This window comes from Sceloporus occidentalis, unplaced genomic scaffold (assembly GCF_023333645.1).
Source record: "Sceloporus occidentalis isolate IW3139 unplaced genomic scaffold, rSceOcc1.0.p SCAF_6, whole genome shotgun sequence".
NCBI lineage: Eukaryota > Metazoa > Chordata > Lepidosauria > Squamata > Phrynosomatidae > Sceloporus > Sceloporus occidentalis.
Window position 1 is genome coordinate 112,164,003 of NW_028316986.1, and position 16,666 is coordinate 112,180,668.

Genomic DNA, 16,666 nt, shown 5'->3' on the forward strand with positions numbered 1-16,666 from the left:
AGTCAATTTAAGACAAATTTGTGTGTTCTCTGGCTCCTGGTTAAGTACATAGAGTGTAATTACTATCTCTATAAAATAGAAAGTGGATATATAATTTTAAAAAATTAATACAAGAAAGAAAATTATGTGAGACCTTTGATTTAGCACTTATTTACACTTTCCATTGTTGTTTGACTTTGTTTTTTTTTAAAGCATATAACACTTTTGGGGATGGCATTTGTCACACCTGTTCTTTCCATATTGTGGTTACATTTTAGTCTGCTTTTTCTCCAGTGGGTTTATAATGTCATAGTGGACTTTTAACAACTCTGCATAGTAGCTTTGACTGAATTATTATAACTGGTCAGGGGTAGGTGTTTTCCAAATGCTGTTAGACTACATCTTCCAGCATTCTTCCTTGTTAGATATTCTGCCTAGAGATGATGGGAGTCACAGTCCAAAAACATCCCGCGGACTGCAGAATTCCCATCTTTGAACTAGCCCAGGTTCATCCAGTGAGCTTCTTGGTAAATATGGATTTTGGCCTGTCTGTCCTCAGTTCTAGTCTAGACTACGCTTATTCTCTAGACATAAGTTAAGAGAGAGAGAAAATGCTTTAACCATTTTATCCTCAGGCCATGTCCAGTTAGATACAATAAATATCTGATTTTCTTAACAGGGTCTCCATTGATTTGTTAATGGCCATTTGCCTGATTGCATTACAATATTCCCATAACCATGATGCTTTCTTTGTCCAGTTATTGATACGAGTCCAATCTACTAATGGATTCTTAAATATATATGACTAAACTCTGCTTAACTTTCTTTCTTCATCTTCAAATGGGAAAAGCAGTATGTTGAAGAATGACAAAGTGTAATCGATAGTACAGTAGATGATCTGGAGAAAGGAAAAAGAAGTAAGAACCAAAGAGAACTTGTTTATGCAAATACTGGAGTAATAGATTATAGGAGGTTATTGAGTGCCAGTGTGTATTGCTTTGAGTGTTGGACTAGGACTCTGGGAAACCAGGGTTTGAATCCCGGCTAGACACCCGCTGGGTGATCTTGGCAAGTCACCCTCACTCAGTTTCAGAGGAAGGCAAAGGCAAACAAACTCTCTGACCAAATCTTGCCAAGAAAACCTTATGATAGGGTCACTTTGGGGGCACCATAAGTTGGAAATGACTCGAAGGCATACAACAACAACACAGTTACATTAACTGAAACAACAAATCAATCATGAGGAAATCAAATCTCTAAAGCTTTGAATCCTTGGCTTTCAAGTCTATTCTAGTCCTGTCTCAAGGACAGCCATGTTTCATAGATAATTCAGTCTCTGCCTTTCTGAGCTTCTAGTAGTTAAAAATACTGAGTAATCCACCCAGCTGCATCTGGGGGAAAGTGTGTGAGCACGTGCAGTGTAATATGGTGGCAATTTGCACACTTGGAAGATGGGTCTTTGGACAAGAGAGGGGAAGAAGTGTGTGCCTTCCATCCTGTGCTAGGAGGCAGTACCTGGCCAGCCCTGGCTCAGATTGAAAAGATGTCTCCTCCTTTTCTGTCCCCCAGAAAAATAAGAAGTAGCTTGGATTAGCAGCATTTATGGAAGGCCTGGGCAAAGTGCAACCTTCCAAGTGTTCCTAGACTGCAACCTCCAGCAATGACTAGCCAGTATAGCCAACAGTAAGGAATTCTGAGTTGCAAACCAAAAACATCTGGGGAGGACTACGGCAATGAGGCCCTGTCTTTAAAGCGTTGGGGAAATGGGCCTCAGTCAGTGTGGCCTAATGGTTTGAGTGTTGGACTATGACTCTGGAGACCAGGTTCAATTCTGGCTTATCCATGAAACCCACTGGGTGACCTTGGGCAAGTTACGCTCTCTCAACCTCAAGGGAAGGCAGTGGCAAACTGTCTCTGAACAAATCTTGCCAAGAAAACCCTGTGATGGGGACATCATAAGTCGGAGATGATGTGAAGGCACACAACAACAACCCCACCACTGTTACTCCAGAACCCATTGACCAGAGGGCTCTAGACTGTTCTTCCTATGATTTAGAAACAAAACCCAACCATGAGGATTCAGTATTTGTGGAGAAATATTCTTTTTCCTGCTTGGATGTGTGAAGTAAAAGCCACTGAGTAAAATTTAAAGCAAGAAGGAGAGGGAGGCACACCCCTAAACATAAAAAAAAAACCCTGGTTAAAATGCTGTGGTTTGTGGTGTTGCTGTGTGCCTTGGACATCTGACCAGGGGCTTTTCTTGGCAAGCTGTCTTTGTTTACCAAGGACTATAGAGATGCCACCTGAAGCCTTATCCACATGATGGGCTCCAGGCTAAGGCCACGAAAGCTGCAGGGCACAGGGAAGCCAAGAACAGCCCCAATGGGCCAAGAAAGGCAACTAGGGCGGGCAGGGTCTGGGTTTCCCTCTGACCTTTAGGTCTACACTGCAGAAATAATCCAGTTTGACACCACTTTAACTGCCAGGGCTCAGTGCTATGGACGTTTGGGATTTGTAGTTCTTTGTGGCACCGGAGCTGTGCTGTTTGGCCCTTGGGCTCCCTTCCAACTCTATGATTCTAAGAGTGGACTAAAAATGTAATGGCAATATGCCAAAGCTCTGTGCCAAGAGCAGGTGGGACAGTGCCACCCTCAAAGCCTTACATGCTTCAAATAAAGAGAGAAAAGGGAAACAACAAGAGAAGGGTCGACAAGGGCTGAGCCCCCAAAGACTGCAAGGGGTTCTTTGACCCAGAGTTCTGCTGCCTTGGTGCGGTTATAAACTACAGACCCTAGATTTCTCCAGCCAGGAGCCCTGGCTGTCAAAGCGGTTTCAAACCGGGTTACTCCTGCCATGCATGGCCGTGGCTCTGAGTGTGCAAGAGCTGGAGCAGGGCTGCTGGCAAGAGAGAGAGAGAGAGAGAGAGAAGGCGCAATGCCTCCCATTCCTACAACTCCCAGAACCCCCTCGCCTGGAGCCCTGGCCGCTGAAGTGATGTCAAAACGGATCATTTCTGCAGTGCGGATGCAGCCTCCCCCAGCTGCTCCCCGCCCTGCCTTCCCTCCCTCCCTCCCTCCCTGCGGCACCCAAGGAGCCTCCATCTCTCTCTCTCCTTCCTGACCTCCTCCTCCTCCTCCTTTTGTCCTCCCTTTCTGGGGAGCCTGGGCGCAGGTGTGGGGCAGTGGTCCTGCTTCCCAAGGTCCTTAAGGCAAGGGAGAGGCGAGGCATGACATCACTGGTCCAGGCTGCAGGAGCCCCGGGAGGAGGCTGAGGAGGAGGAGGAGGAGGAGGCGGCGGCAGGCCATGAAGCAGCGGAGAGCGCCAAGGAGACCCAGCGCAGCCCCAGCCTCCCTGCTCCTCCTGCTGCTGCTGCCGGGCTGCTGCTGCTGCTGCTGCTGCTGCTGCTGCTGAGCCTGGCCCTCCCCCGATGGTGCCCGGCTGCGGGGAGCCAGGGGAGCCCCGGCGCAGCATGCCCTGGGCAGTGGGCATCGCCTCCCCCCGGTCCTGCGTGGCGGATCTCAGCCGGAACCAGAGCCTCCTCTGGTGGTGCTCCCAGGAGGAGCCCTTCTCCTTCTATGGGGAGCTGGTGGCCTTCCCCCTCCCCGAAGACTACGCCGGGGCCATGGCTGGGCTGGGCTCCGACTCCTGGTGGAAGAAGACCCTCTACCTGACTGGGGGGGCCCTCCTGGCCGCAGCCGCCTACCTCCTCCACGAGCTCCTGGCCATCAGGTGAGAGGGCCTGCCCTGGGCACCCCAAAAGGGCACCCCAAAGCCTACCGGGAGGGGATCATCATCACTCCTCCCAGGAAGGAAAGAGCAGCCTCCTCATAGGCATTCTCTCTCTCTCTCTCTATATATATATATATAGCCCTGGAAGGGATGCCCAACTAGCCCAGTTTGCCCCCCAGTGGAAGATGGCACTGCTAAGTTCGCCCCCTTGGAGAGAGGCCTCCAAGCTCAGAAAGGGCCTCTGTCTGGGAGAAAGGCGGCAGGCAACAAGAGACATCAAGAAATGACCACCTTCAAGCTGTTTTGGGCCACTGCCTGGGAGAATGGAGGCCTTCTTCCTCTGCAGCCCCTATGAACAGATCCTTTAATATCTAGGCGTTGTGGATTTCTTTTCCTTAGAGACAGCCAGGAGTCATGTTTGAAAAGGACACCCATCGTTTATTTAGCTGCAGCGTTGTTCCCAGAGGAAAGCCATAGTCCAAATTCTGGGACCACGATCCTGAAAGGCACCCTCCTGGGCAGTTCTTGAGCATCGATAGAGAGGCTGCATTTCTGGCCCTGGGTAAAAATGTCCTCTAGGACCAAGGAAGGAGGGCTTTTTCAACCTTTATGACAAGGCTACACAAATAAAGCGGTGGATTGTACAACTCTGGGAAAGAACAAAGGCCATTGCCTGTGCCAGTTGTGTTTTAAATACTTGAAGGCACACAACAACAGCAACAACAACAAGGTGAGCATATCGTGTATGTTCACCTTGTTGTTGTTGTATGCCTCCAAGTCGTTTCTGATTTATGGCAACCTTAAGGTGAACCTATCATGGGGTTTTCTTGGCACAATTTGTTCAGAGGAAGTTTGCCATTGCCTTCCCCTGAGGCTGAGAGAGTGTGACTTCTTGCCCAAGTTCACCCAGTGGGTTTCATAGCCAAATGGGAATCAAACCCAGTCTCCAGAATCATAGTCCAGCACTCAAATCACAATGTAATCCTGGCTTTCTATGGTCCAAAAGATACTGCAGAAATAATCCAGTTTGAGACCGCTTTAACTGCCCTGGGTCAGTGCAAGGGAATCGTGGGATCTGGAGTTTTGTGAGACATTTAGCCTTCTCTGTCAGAGAGCTCTGGTGCCACAATAAATTACAGTTCCCAGGATTCCCTAGCACTGAGCCAGTGCAGCTAAAACAGTTCCAAACTGGGTTGTTTCTGCAGTGTGTTTTGGACCTTAGTTTGCCTTAGGGTTGCCTTAAATAACTTGGAGGCAGACAACCATTATACAATATCTCACTATAGAGTCACAATTTTAAAAAGAGCACATGAAGTCTCCTAACTTGCAGGGAGGTTTTGTGGTGTGGTTGCAAAAAACTTGATATGATGTGGACAGTCAAATAATAACATTGGCTAGGTGTAAAGGATGAATGCCCACTGGGAAATTTCTCTTTCCCACTAAATGAATGGCATGAGCAGTATCTTGTGGACTGGGTCCATTATCTATAGGCACCCAGATTCTTTGGTTTGTTTAAACTGTGCTTAATGCATTAAGTGTAATGAGAAATGTATGCCAGCATTACGTTCAAAATGGAAAGAAGAGTGTTATGTCAGTGGGGAGGGAGAGGGAGACCAAAGTATAACGTTTTCCCCTTGAGATTTTTCATGAGATTGGTAACACTGCTGCACACCTTTTAGATATGACTTTTGCCCATCATGTGTGGCCTTCTAGGTGTTATTGGACTACAATTCCTGTCCACACTAGCCAGCATCGCCAATGGTCAGTTGTCTAGCAGCACCTGGGTTATGGGATTTGTAGTACAGTAACATCTGAAAGTCATTCATTTGTTCTCCATCCCTTCTCTTTCATTGCATGATTATTTTTAGTCTCAGTATAGAGCCAGCATGGCATAGTGGTTTCAGTGTTAGACTGTGACTCTGGAGACCAGGGTTCGATTCCCTGCTCGTCCATGAAACCCACTGGGTGGCCTTGGGCAAGTCACATGCTCTCAGCCTCAGGGGAAGGCCATGGCAAACCTCCTCTGAACAAATCTTGCCATGGATATCTCATGATAGGGTCACCATAAGTTGGAAACAACTTGAAAGCACACAGCAACAACAAAACCCTTACTAATTGCAGGCCACTGGAACTTCTCATCAGGCATGCCCTTTTCTCCCCTACTTCCTTCCTTGTCATTGACAGAGAGGCAGGATATAAACAGAGTTTTATTTATTTATTATTATTAAAAATCTGAGTAGATTTCTAGGGGAACTTAAAAACTTGCTGAATGGTTTGATACTTTACTTGGATTTACTAAAAAACATTAAGCTGGTTGTTCTCTGCTCTTCTTCCTCCTCATTCCCTGGACCAGAATAACAGTCTTCACTTGTAACTAGTATATGTAACTAGTGACATCCCTAAGCCTCTGTGTGCATTTTGTTAGACAGTGCAATGCAAAAGCTGAAAACAAGAGTCAAGCCAGCACATCTTTATCTAGTAGTTCATTTAAAAACCAGCATCAGCCTAGTAAGTCATAAAAAACAAAGTTATATTCTCTGGAAAAACATTTCCTGTTTGTTGCTGCTCAGCTGGGGTTGTTTGGTGTCTAAACTGTAGTTCTTTAGTCAAGTGTTTTAGGCTTTGAAGTCTTCTGAAAGACAAAATCCTTGCAAATATAATATGTAGCATATCAAAATCCATGTATATCTTTTTATGTATTTGTAAATTCATTTCTTAATTTGGAATCCTGTTATTGTTGTTATATACTTTCAATTTTTTTCTGATTTATGGCAACCCTAAGGCAAACCTATCAAGGGGTTTCTTGCCAAGATATGTTCAGAGGGGGGTTGGTTTTGTCTTCTTCTGAGGCTGAGAGAGTGTGACTCATCCAAGGTCACCCAGTGTGTTTCATGGCTGAGTGGGCATTCAAGCCCTGGCCTCCAGTGTCATAGTCCAACACTCAAATCACTACACTGAACACTATCAGTCTTATTGTATATTTTTTATACAAATAAAAGATCAAGAAAGAGTTAGATATTTTTTCTCACCCAGACTTTAGAGCTAATTTACTTGATACAAGTCTAAAGAAGATCCATGTGACTGAACTGATAGGAAGATAAGCGTGAAAAGGAGTTAGTTAGGCAAACACTGTTGTTCTGTGCCTTCAAGTCATTTCTAACTTATAGTCACCCTAAGGTGAACCTCTCATACCCACCCCAAATATGAAATGTTACACGATCGCCAAGTGCTGCAAATAGCTGTCCTACTCCAAAGGGGTCTGGGTGAAGAAGGGTCCCCACAAAATGGATATAATTCCTTTGATCAGTTGTTTAGCTTTTCAGCTCAGTTGGGTCCAGACACACTCTCCCTTCTGAACAGCAGACTGATAAATCTTTAGCCTCTTTTGCTTTTTGTTAAAAAAAAGAGAGGGGTTTACAGACACAGCCCCAACTTTTGGAACTGAGAGAACTGTCCAGTTGGTAGTTGTCTTCATCTGATGTTTCATTAACTGCAGGGTCTTCCAAGTGGAAGTGACATTGCCTTGGCCCCAATTATAACATGATAGGTAAAGAGAAGTAGAGTTTGTGATTAGAAGGGGCCTATTCTACTTCAGGGGGAAAATATGTTGCTGTATCTTGTTTGCACACAGTTCAGTGACAGCTGATGGCTTCCACATCTTTGGGGCAGTGAACCTGCTCTGTGTTTTAGTACAAACTTTAAAAGATTTATTTAAGGTACTGTATCCTAGGTTTTCAAACCTGACTTCCAAATAGGTCTAGTACTATGGATAGCTCCTTTAAAAATTGGATTAAAACACAATGGATTCACCACCACACAGATATAGAAACTACCAGCTGTATAGAAACTACCATCTGCTATTGCACCTCCTTTACCAACACTGTGCATGACTGTGGCCAAGAGCATACATAGGCCAAGGCAACAGCTGGGCCTTTGTATTGAAAGCAAAGATCATAGCCATTGGTAATTTAATGTCACCAATATTATATTCATACCCTTCAGCCTTTGAAGTTGATGGTTTTAAATGCATGGCCACTCTTGGAATTCAGTAAACTGAATTTGGCTTATTTGGGACAGACTGGATGGCTATATTTTATAGACTTATACCCCATATTCTATATTATATTCCTCCAAGAAGATGCTGACAATGTATATTGCCCCCTTCTCATTTTTATCTTCACAACAACCTTGTGAGGTAAGTTACCTTAAGAGGTAATGGCTGGCCAAGGTCATTCTGAGAGCTTTATGGCTGAGTATTTTATGCATAGGGCAGTTCTAGACATGTCTACTCAGAAGTAGTTCCCACTTAATTCAGTAAGGCTTATTACTAAATAAATGTGCATAGTGTTGCAATGGTAATTTCTTAATGCAGTTACGTTTGATATAACTTCAGAACTTTGCAGTTACTTGCAGGGATATGTGAGCTTAGAATCGCTTGTTTAAGTAAATGTTATCATTAAAGTATTAACTGTTATTATGTTTTATGTTCTCATTTATTGAATCTTCCTTCCTTATGTCATATTCATATTTAATAGTGACTCATAAAACTTTTATTTTGTTACAAGAATTAAATTCATAAGTCTTCAAGTGTTATCCTTTTGTTTCAATCTGATTTGTAATTTGTAAGCTTTAAAACAATTTTAAAGGTGGTGCTATGGTTGTAAGTAATTCCCCCAGAATGACAGTAAATGAAGTCCCACTGTATTATGACTGGATTTACCTCTGAGTAGATATGTATAGAACTACACCATAAAAGCACAGTCCTAGACATTTTGATCCTATAAATTGAAATTTGGGACCTGAGTCAGCTAGTATGGCAGATCCCAGCTATATCAAAGTGTTCATCTTTAGCCCTGATATAAGTTAATTTGAAGAAATTAATTTTGTCCATCAAAAGTATCCTTGAAGGTGTGTTCACATAAATACCAGCATGGATCCACACATTTCAACATGATATAACTGCCACCTATCTCCAAAAATAGATGACAAAATATCCCTTTAATTGTTGTTCTCTGTAGTTAGACTTGCTGTGAATCACACAAACCATTTAAAAGGGAGGAATATGGGAGATGAGGAATTTTTAGGAAACGTTTTCAAGGTGTGTCCTTTGTAAACCAAAACCTAAAGTCAAGAATCGCATTCAGTGCTGCAGTTTTATTATTGGTATAAAACATCTTAGATAATAGTGGCTTCAAGCCCCACTTGGTTTAGGATAGCATCTGACAAAAACAGTTCTACTTTGTATCTTGATAATAAAGACAAGGGTAAACCACCCAGAAATTATTTTGATAAATTTATTCTGTAATCAAAATAGTCCCTTGGGCTGGGCAGGAGACGACAGATGGATATCTATGATATCTGAGCACTTTGTGCATCCATGCAAATAATATTATGCAATTTTAAAGTCAAGGTAGGATGCAAAACAGCCTCTTATTGGCCTAATATTGAGAACTAGTTCCTATCAAGTACCATGAGGGAAAAAAGAATAATCGGAGAAAAGTTGGAAAACATGGCTGGCTTTATGCTACATTTTCAACGAGCTGATAGGATAAATAAGGTGGATGGTTCCTGAAATATTATTTCTCTTGGTGTGACTCATCACCGGAGATGATTCTTTTAACAACAGTGGTCAGTCTGTGTTATACAATATCATTAGCCACTGAGTGATTTTTCTGTGGTTCTGAGTAGGAAATGGAACATTGCAATCATTTATGTGCTTGGACATAAGTCAAGGCCTACATTACCTATCGGGTGGAGAACAGATGAAATCAGGAGCCTCTTTATTTCTGCTCCAAGTCCAAGCATTGAATAATGGGCTGTACCCTTCAGATCTCTGGAATCTTGTTCACCATCCAGAAGAAGAGATGCTGCCTTATTCAGTAAAGCTATTATAATAGGATCTGAAAACCCAGAAGCCCTGAGGAAGGAGAGTGGCCATGAATCTATATGGTCTAATCTGCATTGCTGAAATAATGCAGTTTGACACTGCTTTAGCTGCCATGGCTCAATGCTATGGCATTCTGGGATTTGTAATTTTTGTGTGATATTTAAGCTTCTTTGTCAGAGAACTCTAGTGCCAATACAAACTACAAATCCCAGGATTCCAGACTATTGAGCCATGGCAGTTAGTGGTGTCAAACTGCTTTATTTTCTGCAGTGCAGTTTACACCTATATCAGCCATATCAGTTGCTAAGGAATGGGAGTGGGAAAAGTGATGTATAGCTCACAAGCCTACTCTAGGCTTCCCATCAGCATCTGGTTAGGATGGCCGCATAGAAAAGAGGACAGGGTTTCTGATTTTTTTAGTAGTTGTATGGAAAAAGCTTATGCAAGATCACTTTCACACTATGATTATAGTACTGTGAGACCACTTTAGCTGCCATGGTTTAATCCTATGGAATCCTGGAATTCACAGTTTAATTAGCTATTTAGAATTATCTGCCAGACAACTCCCATGAAACTACAAACCCCAGGATTCTGTAGGACGGAACCATGGCAGTCTAAGTGGTATGAAAGTGATATAAATGTAGTGTGAAATATTCCTAATCAACATACCCTATTATTCTCTCTTTTGCATAACTTCTGAAGGTACAGAAGCACTTGCCTCATTGTCCTGTGTCCACCTTTATTTGGTCGGTCACTGCAGGAGCAGAAGGCAGACTGTTCTGATTCAGCAGTACTCTCCTTAAGTTCATTGCTTCTCAGAGTCATTGGTGGTGAGAGATTATCTCCCTAAATCCTGGAGAAGTGAGAAAAGCGCTCAAGAGAGTCCAGCGAACCCCAAGGAGGACTCTCCCTTCTGACCTTTTGGGAACCCACCATAGTCTGGTGTTGTTGTTGATTTTATACACATAGGAGAGGCATGCTAGTCAAGAGAAAAGGAAGTGGAAGAGGGGGAAATGGCCAGAGGCTGTTGTTGTTTCAGTCTAACCAGTTTTGCATTCTTGTTAAATGCATTTACTTTAATGGTTGTTGCAACCTTCAGGCCAATGTCTTCTGTGTGTTCCCTGGCATTAGTACAAATGTTTACTTTATCAAACTGGATCTATGTCTTGGTCCAGGATCGTGGACGGAGTCTGGAGTGTGTCCATGGGAAATGTTGTAATAAAAAATGCATTATGATCTCATCTTGTTAGGAAGGAATTTTCTGTAAGGGCTTGGTTGTGTGGTGGATGCTTAAGTAGGATCAGGCATGTTTTTGGACTACAGCGCCCCAAATTCTCCAGCCAGTATGGGAAGTGAAATACTACTGAAGAACAGAAAGTATTCATAGTTTTAAGAGCATTTTCAGCATGACTTTTGATGATAAAGTACTCATGGCCCAAGTGACAGTTACTTGGTGCAAACATAATACCTGCCAATAAGTATTGTAAAGCTGGAAAATATATGGTTCTCCAGTTGTTGTTGAATTGCAACTTTCAACAATTATCACCACTTGCTATGCTGCTAAGAGCTGAAGTCCAGCAACATCTAGAGGGCTACACAATTTCCACCTCTGAGGAGGAGATGGATTGCAAATGGTGTCTGAAATTCTCTTCTAGATCGTGATAGTGTCTTTTGTCTTTATGCAACTCAAAGTGATTAAATGGGTGTCCCAGTGACTATTGCATTACTCCCATGACTCCAAGCTGTTTAGGATGACCTTTGTTTTTATTCTGTTTGACTTCAAAATGCTAAGTGAACGAATGTGCTTCCACTGTTAAAAGAATGACCTTTCAGGCAAGCGGTCTGCCCTAATGAAGGCTGTGAGACTCAAGATGTCATGGTTTTATTGGTGTCATCTACACTTATGTTCTATGTGGATGATGATGATACTGACTTAACTTTTTTAGGGCTACTAAGAAAATGAGAACTTAGGGGAAGCACAATATCACTGTATGACTTGCACACATTTGACAGATCACAGTAGACTCCCACTATAAATATCTCTTGGTTATCAGGATAATCCATAAGACTTCCAACATTGTACCACATGAAAATAAATCCTATCTATCGAGAGCTCATCTTTAGTTATCCAACTTTCTGTTTTCAAAAAATAATTTTATATGCATCTAAAACTGAATAAGTGAAATTGCATTATGAGGAACAGGTCCATGGCAAGCCTTCATTGGTAGGAGTGGCAGTCATGTTTCTAGGTGGGACATTGGAGAGGAGATCCAGTCATCCACTCCCTGATGGAAAAACTTTGAGGGGTTAAGTCAGGGGAAGGGAAAAGCAGTGATCTTCCCCTTCCTTCCTTCCTTCCTTCCTTCCTTCCTTCCTTCCTTCCTTCCTTCCTTCCATATGCTGCCTTTAAGGCGACTCACAAAAGAAAAGCAACTTTGCTTTTCTTTAGTGTTTAAAACACAATTATTAGAACAAATAAACAATGTAAAATCATTAAAAAAACAAGGTAAAAATATAAAACCATTAAACCATTGCATTTTACAGAACAGGCATAAGTCAAGGTCAAGTTAACAGAAAATTTAGGATGAATACCAAGAAGTAAATGAGTGTAATAGTTTTTGTTTCTGAGCTTAGGAGTTAGGCATCTCAGTTTGGGACCCCACGTGCAAAAAACAAATTTGTCTTTTCCACATGTTTAGGGAAGTATAGTGAGGAAATAAATACTTTGAGGATGGTAGCAGCTGGTGGCTGCCCTGTTAGTGGGGTGCTGCTGAATGCACCTCAGGTTTTAAATCCAACTTTAAAGGAGGCAACCAAAGTGCTGAACCTGTTTTGGGTATGGCCTTGGTCATCTTGAACTGCTCCTGCACAATTTAAGACTAACCTGGGGCAGATTGCCATTGTCCCACAGATACAGAAACCACATACCACCATCTTGTTTGTTAACTTCTCTTTGAGGGTCCCTCCTTCTAGTTTTGAACCTGACTTTCAGGATTTCCCTTCCTGTTGGGATAAAGTTTTAAAAAATCAGCTGGGTGCTATATAAAGAATTAACTAATTGATTGGAAAGGAGCCAGAATGGTGTAGTAGTTTGAGTGTTGGACTATGACTCTGGAGACTAGGGTTCGATTCCCTACTTGGCCATGGAAACCTACTGGGTGAACATGGGTGAATCATATATTCTCAACCCCAGAAAACCCCATTATAGGTTTGCCTTAGGGTTAGCTTGAAGGCACACAACAACAATTGATTGGAAACTCATTGTGGAAAGCAGCTGGATTTTTGAAACTGGATTTTTGGGTTGATTTTTTTCCTGGCCAGAATCCTAGCAACAACTTCATGCTGAGCTGCACACAATGTGAAAACAAGAAATTAGGTCTGAGTTACATTTATGTGATCAGCCTATCATCTTACTATGGTGATCACAGTGGTGTTTCTATTCTTCTAGAAATGTTTTTATCTATTGGCATTGAGTACCCAAGAAAAAGAATAAAAAGAGCCACTAAGGGGTCATTCCCACTGGCAGTTTGAATCATTTCCTGATTCGCCTTTGCTACATTTTGGAAATCAATTCTAAAAGGTCCCTTGTTCCCACTAAGAAAGGGAGTCTTTTCTTTATCCCAATGTAATTGCTTTTTTTGGCATGATGGTCATCATTACTGGTAGCGCCGCTTCAAAATCCCCTGTCAATCATCTGTGACGTAAGTGGCAGCCCGGCTTGGAAGTTTGGGGGGGGGGGTTGGAGGCTGAGAGAGTGTGACCTGAGGCTGAGAGAGTGTGAAACTCAGAGAGCAAAGCCCGGGAGAATTCAGGCAAGGCTGGGAGGAGGGAGAGAAGGCTGGAGAGGATGCAGGCAAGGATGGGGAGGTTGGAAAGAATGCTGTGGGGGGGGGGGGCAGAATCAAGGCCGGGAAGGATGGAAAGAGGGGAGAGAGAAGGCGGGGAGGATGCAGACAAGGCGGGGGGGGGGGAGGGGAGCAGAGCCAAGGCCGGGGAGGATGCAGGTGAGGCCAGGGAGGATGGAGAGAAGGCTGGGGAGGATGGAGGCAAGGCTGGGAAGGACAGAAAGAAGGATGGGGCCCACATTTAAAAAACAACAACAATAGAATGGTTTAGCAATTACTTGCCTTTGCAATTAGTTGCTAAGCCATTCTATTGATTTCTCGATTAATTAAAAAAAAAACCCCAAAAAGCAGCACTAGGGGTGTGTGTGATATCTCTGGAGAAGGATGGTACACACCCCTCTGCCATTTGTCCCTCCCCTCAGAATGAATTGATTCTGATCTGGTGTTCCCACGTATTGGACACACTTCAGAATAGATTCCTCTGAAAAGAACCACTTTGAAACTACTATCAGGAAAACCTGCATTTTTTGCATTTTTGCATATTCGGTTGAATAATGATCAGAATCAATTTCAAGTGAGAACGAGGGTCATATACCCCTATCTACAATTCTCTGCAAATTGTAGTGGGAATGAGTCCTAGGATTGCTTTAAAATTAGGAAGGTTAACTTGGTCAGACTGCCCCTCTTCATATTTTAAAAAGTTATTTCTTTATCATACTCTTTAACAATAAACATTGTATCCTGCTGTACTGCTAATAATAACCACAGAGCAAATGTGCTTATTCCTTCAGGCAAATAAACATGCTTATTTATTGCTGATAGGGTGGACAACACACTGAAACTGAAACTCAGAATCAAAGAAATTAAAAAAGTAGAGTTTAATTCCAGTCTACAAAACAAAGCTGTGTTAATTCAGTTTTTCAAGGGTCATGTTACTAGACTGATTGGCTTGTTCCCCCCCCCCCCCCCCCCGATCAGTTAAGTAATCAGGATGATTGAGATAATGAAAAACCAATCTTGATCAGGCAAAATCTTGAGTCAGCAGATATTTTTTGGAAGCAGGGAGATCTCTTCTAGACTGTATACTTGCCTTGTTCAAGGCAGGGGTATCACAAGCATTTGTGTGTAGGTAGTGGTGGGCTGCACCAGGTGACACTTGCCTAAGGCACGCACACACACACACACACACACACGTGTGTGTGTGTGTGTGTGTGTGTGAGAGACGTTGTCAGCAAAGCTTGAGCAGCCAGTCATGAGTTTGTGTCCATGCAGTATCCATGAGGTTAGGCTATGTTTGTATGTAAAAACAGTCTTTCAATCACAGCTTGCTCTGAGGTCATAGACATATTTGTAAAAACTGCATAAAGATTGGCTAAAAGCCTTTCCAAATACTGTGGTCCCTTCCCTTACGTGGGGATCCATTCCAGACCCCCCCCCCCCCCCCCGTAAAGGGAATTCTGTGTATGCTCAAGCCCTATTAGAATGAATGTATCTTTCTCCATAAAAGTTACTGTTGGTTTGTGTTTGGCTCTGACTGGAGTGATTACTGCAAACTGTAAAGAAGAACATACACACTACCTAAAATATTGCAACTGGTTTGTAGAGACACTCGGGACCCTAGCCCTTATACACCTAGTTGTTGTTCTATGCCTGCAAGTCATTTTTGACTTATGGCAACCCTAAGGCAAATCTATCATAGAGTTTTATTGGCAAATTTCTTCAGAAGGGATTTGTCATTGCCATCTTCTGAAGCTGAGAGAATGTGACTTGCCCAAAGCCACCCAGTGGCTTTTATGCTCTAGCAAGGAATCAAAACCTGATCTCCAGAGTTGTAGTCCAACACTCAAACCACTACACCGTGCTGGCTCCCTTCCAATCAATTAGTTAATCTTTTTTAATGGTAATCATTTGGCTCCTCAAATTAAGTATATATACATTTGAAATTGTATTTAGAAGGGATTGCAAGGCTACTCCTCCTCAAGACACTTCTGTCACAACATACAACTGCAGTGGATTTTCTTATTGAACAAATTTAATGTCCACATAGTTTTATGCACTTTTTATACACTTAAGGAACGTGATAAAAGGCTAAAAGCAGGGCATGTATTAGCAACAAGGGGCTTTCTAGGGTTGGAAGGTGAATGTAACCTAGGTCTTTAAGGAGGTCTTGTCACATGGAGATTGCAGTATTTGTCAGCAGGGCTGATTGAGGAATCTTGCTCAGGACTAAGTTGCAGATGAGATTGGAAATGTTTTATGAAAGAAAACTGCCATTGAATTACATATTTTCATTTTTATATTCAGTGCTTTGAAAAGTTACTTTCAGAATTATGTCTCCCAGAATCCTCCAGTGAACATGGTCTTAGTGTCTGGGGTACTAGGAGCTGTACTCTGAGAAAATAATTTTTGTAAGCTTTGCATGTAACTAATGCAGCACATGATACAACATATTCTCTATCAAGAGAGCCAGATTTTTGAACCAAGGGAAGTTTGTCTGAACTCTGCACAAATTTAAATATTCACCACTTGCATTTGTCTGTGCATTATATCTAATTGGTGGGATGGACAAAGATTTACTGTCCACTATATTTCTGTTTTTACCTCAAGTGGGTCTGCCATTAGGCTGAATTGTATACCATTCTCAGGCAGAGGAGCACATGTGCCTACTATGGTCTGAATAAGTGACCATATGCATTACGCTAATCTCTGGAACTAGTTACTCTAGAACAGGGTTTCTCAACTAGGGTTACCTGGAATACTAGAGTTCCATGAAATATTTCTAGGAGCTCCATGAGAGATTGTGTTGGGGGGGATCAACATTTTTTTCATCTGTAGATATAATAGTTTTTATACATTGCTTCTTTGAGATCTGACAATTATTTCAAGGGTTTCTCCAGGATAAAACAGCTGAGAAAGGTTTCCCTAGGATGGTTTCTTGCTGAACAGGTTGGCACTACCCTAAACAAACCAATCTAGGAAATCAATTCCCTTTTTTACATGTCCGTCATTGTCTTCAGTGCATTTTTCTGTCCCAGCTAGATGGGCATCAATGACAGATAACCAAACTGGGACTAGAGACAGGAGAGGGGAAAAACAACAAAATATATTGAAGAATCAGCACAGCATAGTAAAGTGCTAGAAATGCTGGAGAAGGGTAAAAGAGACTCAGGTTCAAACTCAGCCACAAGGTTTGCTGTACAACACTGTGCCAGTCCTAATGTCCCAG

General features: G+C 42.6%; 1 protein-coding gene across 3 annotated transcripts in view; it reads left to right on the forward strand.

The window, feature by feature from the left end:
- Nucleotides 1-3,420: 3,420 nt before the first annotated feature.
- The window catches only part of LOC149311272 (failed axon connections homolog), a 61,522-nt gene continuing 48,276 nt past the window's right edge, over nucleotides 3,421-16,666 (forward strand). For all 3 annotated transcript variants that reach the window (XR_016281616.1, XR_016281615.1, XM_089528528.1), the window contains exon 1: nucleotides 3,421-3,708. Coding sequence is in view for 1 of the 3 variants with exons in the window: in XM_089528528.1 (XP_089384654.1) it covers nucleotides 3,449-3,708 (260 nt within the window). In the remaining 2 variants the exon portion in view is untranslated. The remainder of the gene's footprint in view (nucleotides 3,709-16,666) is intronic.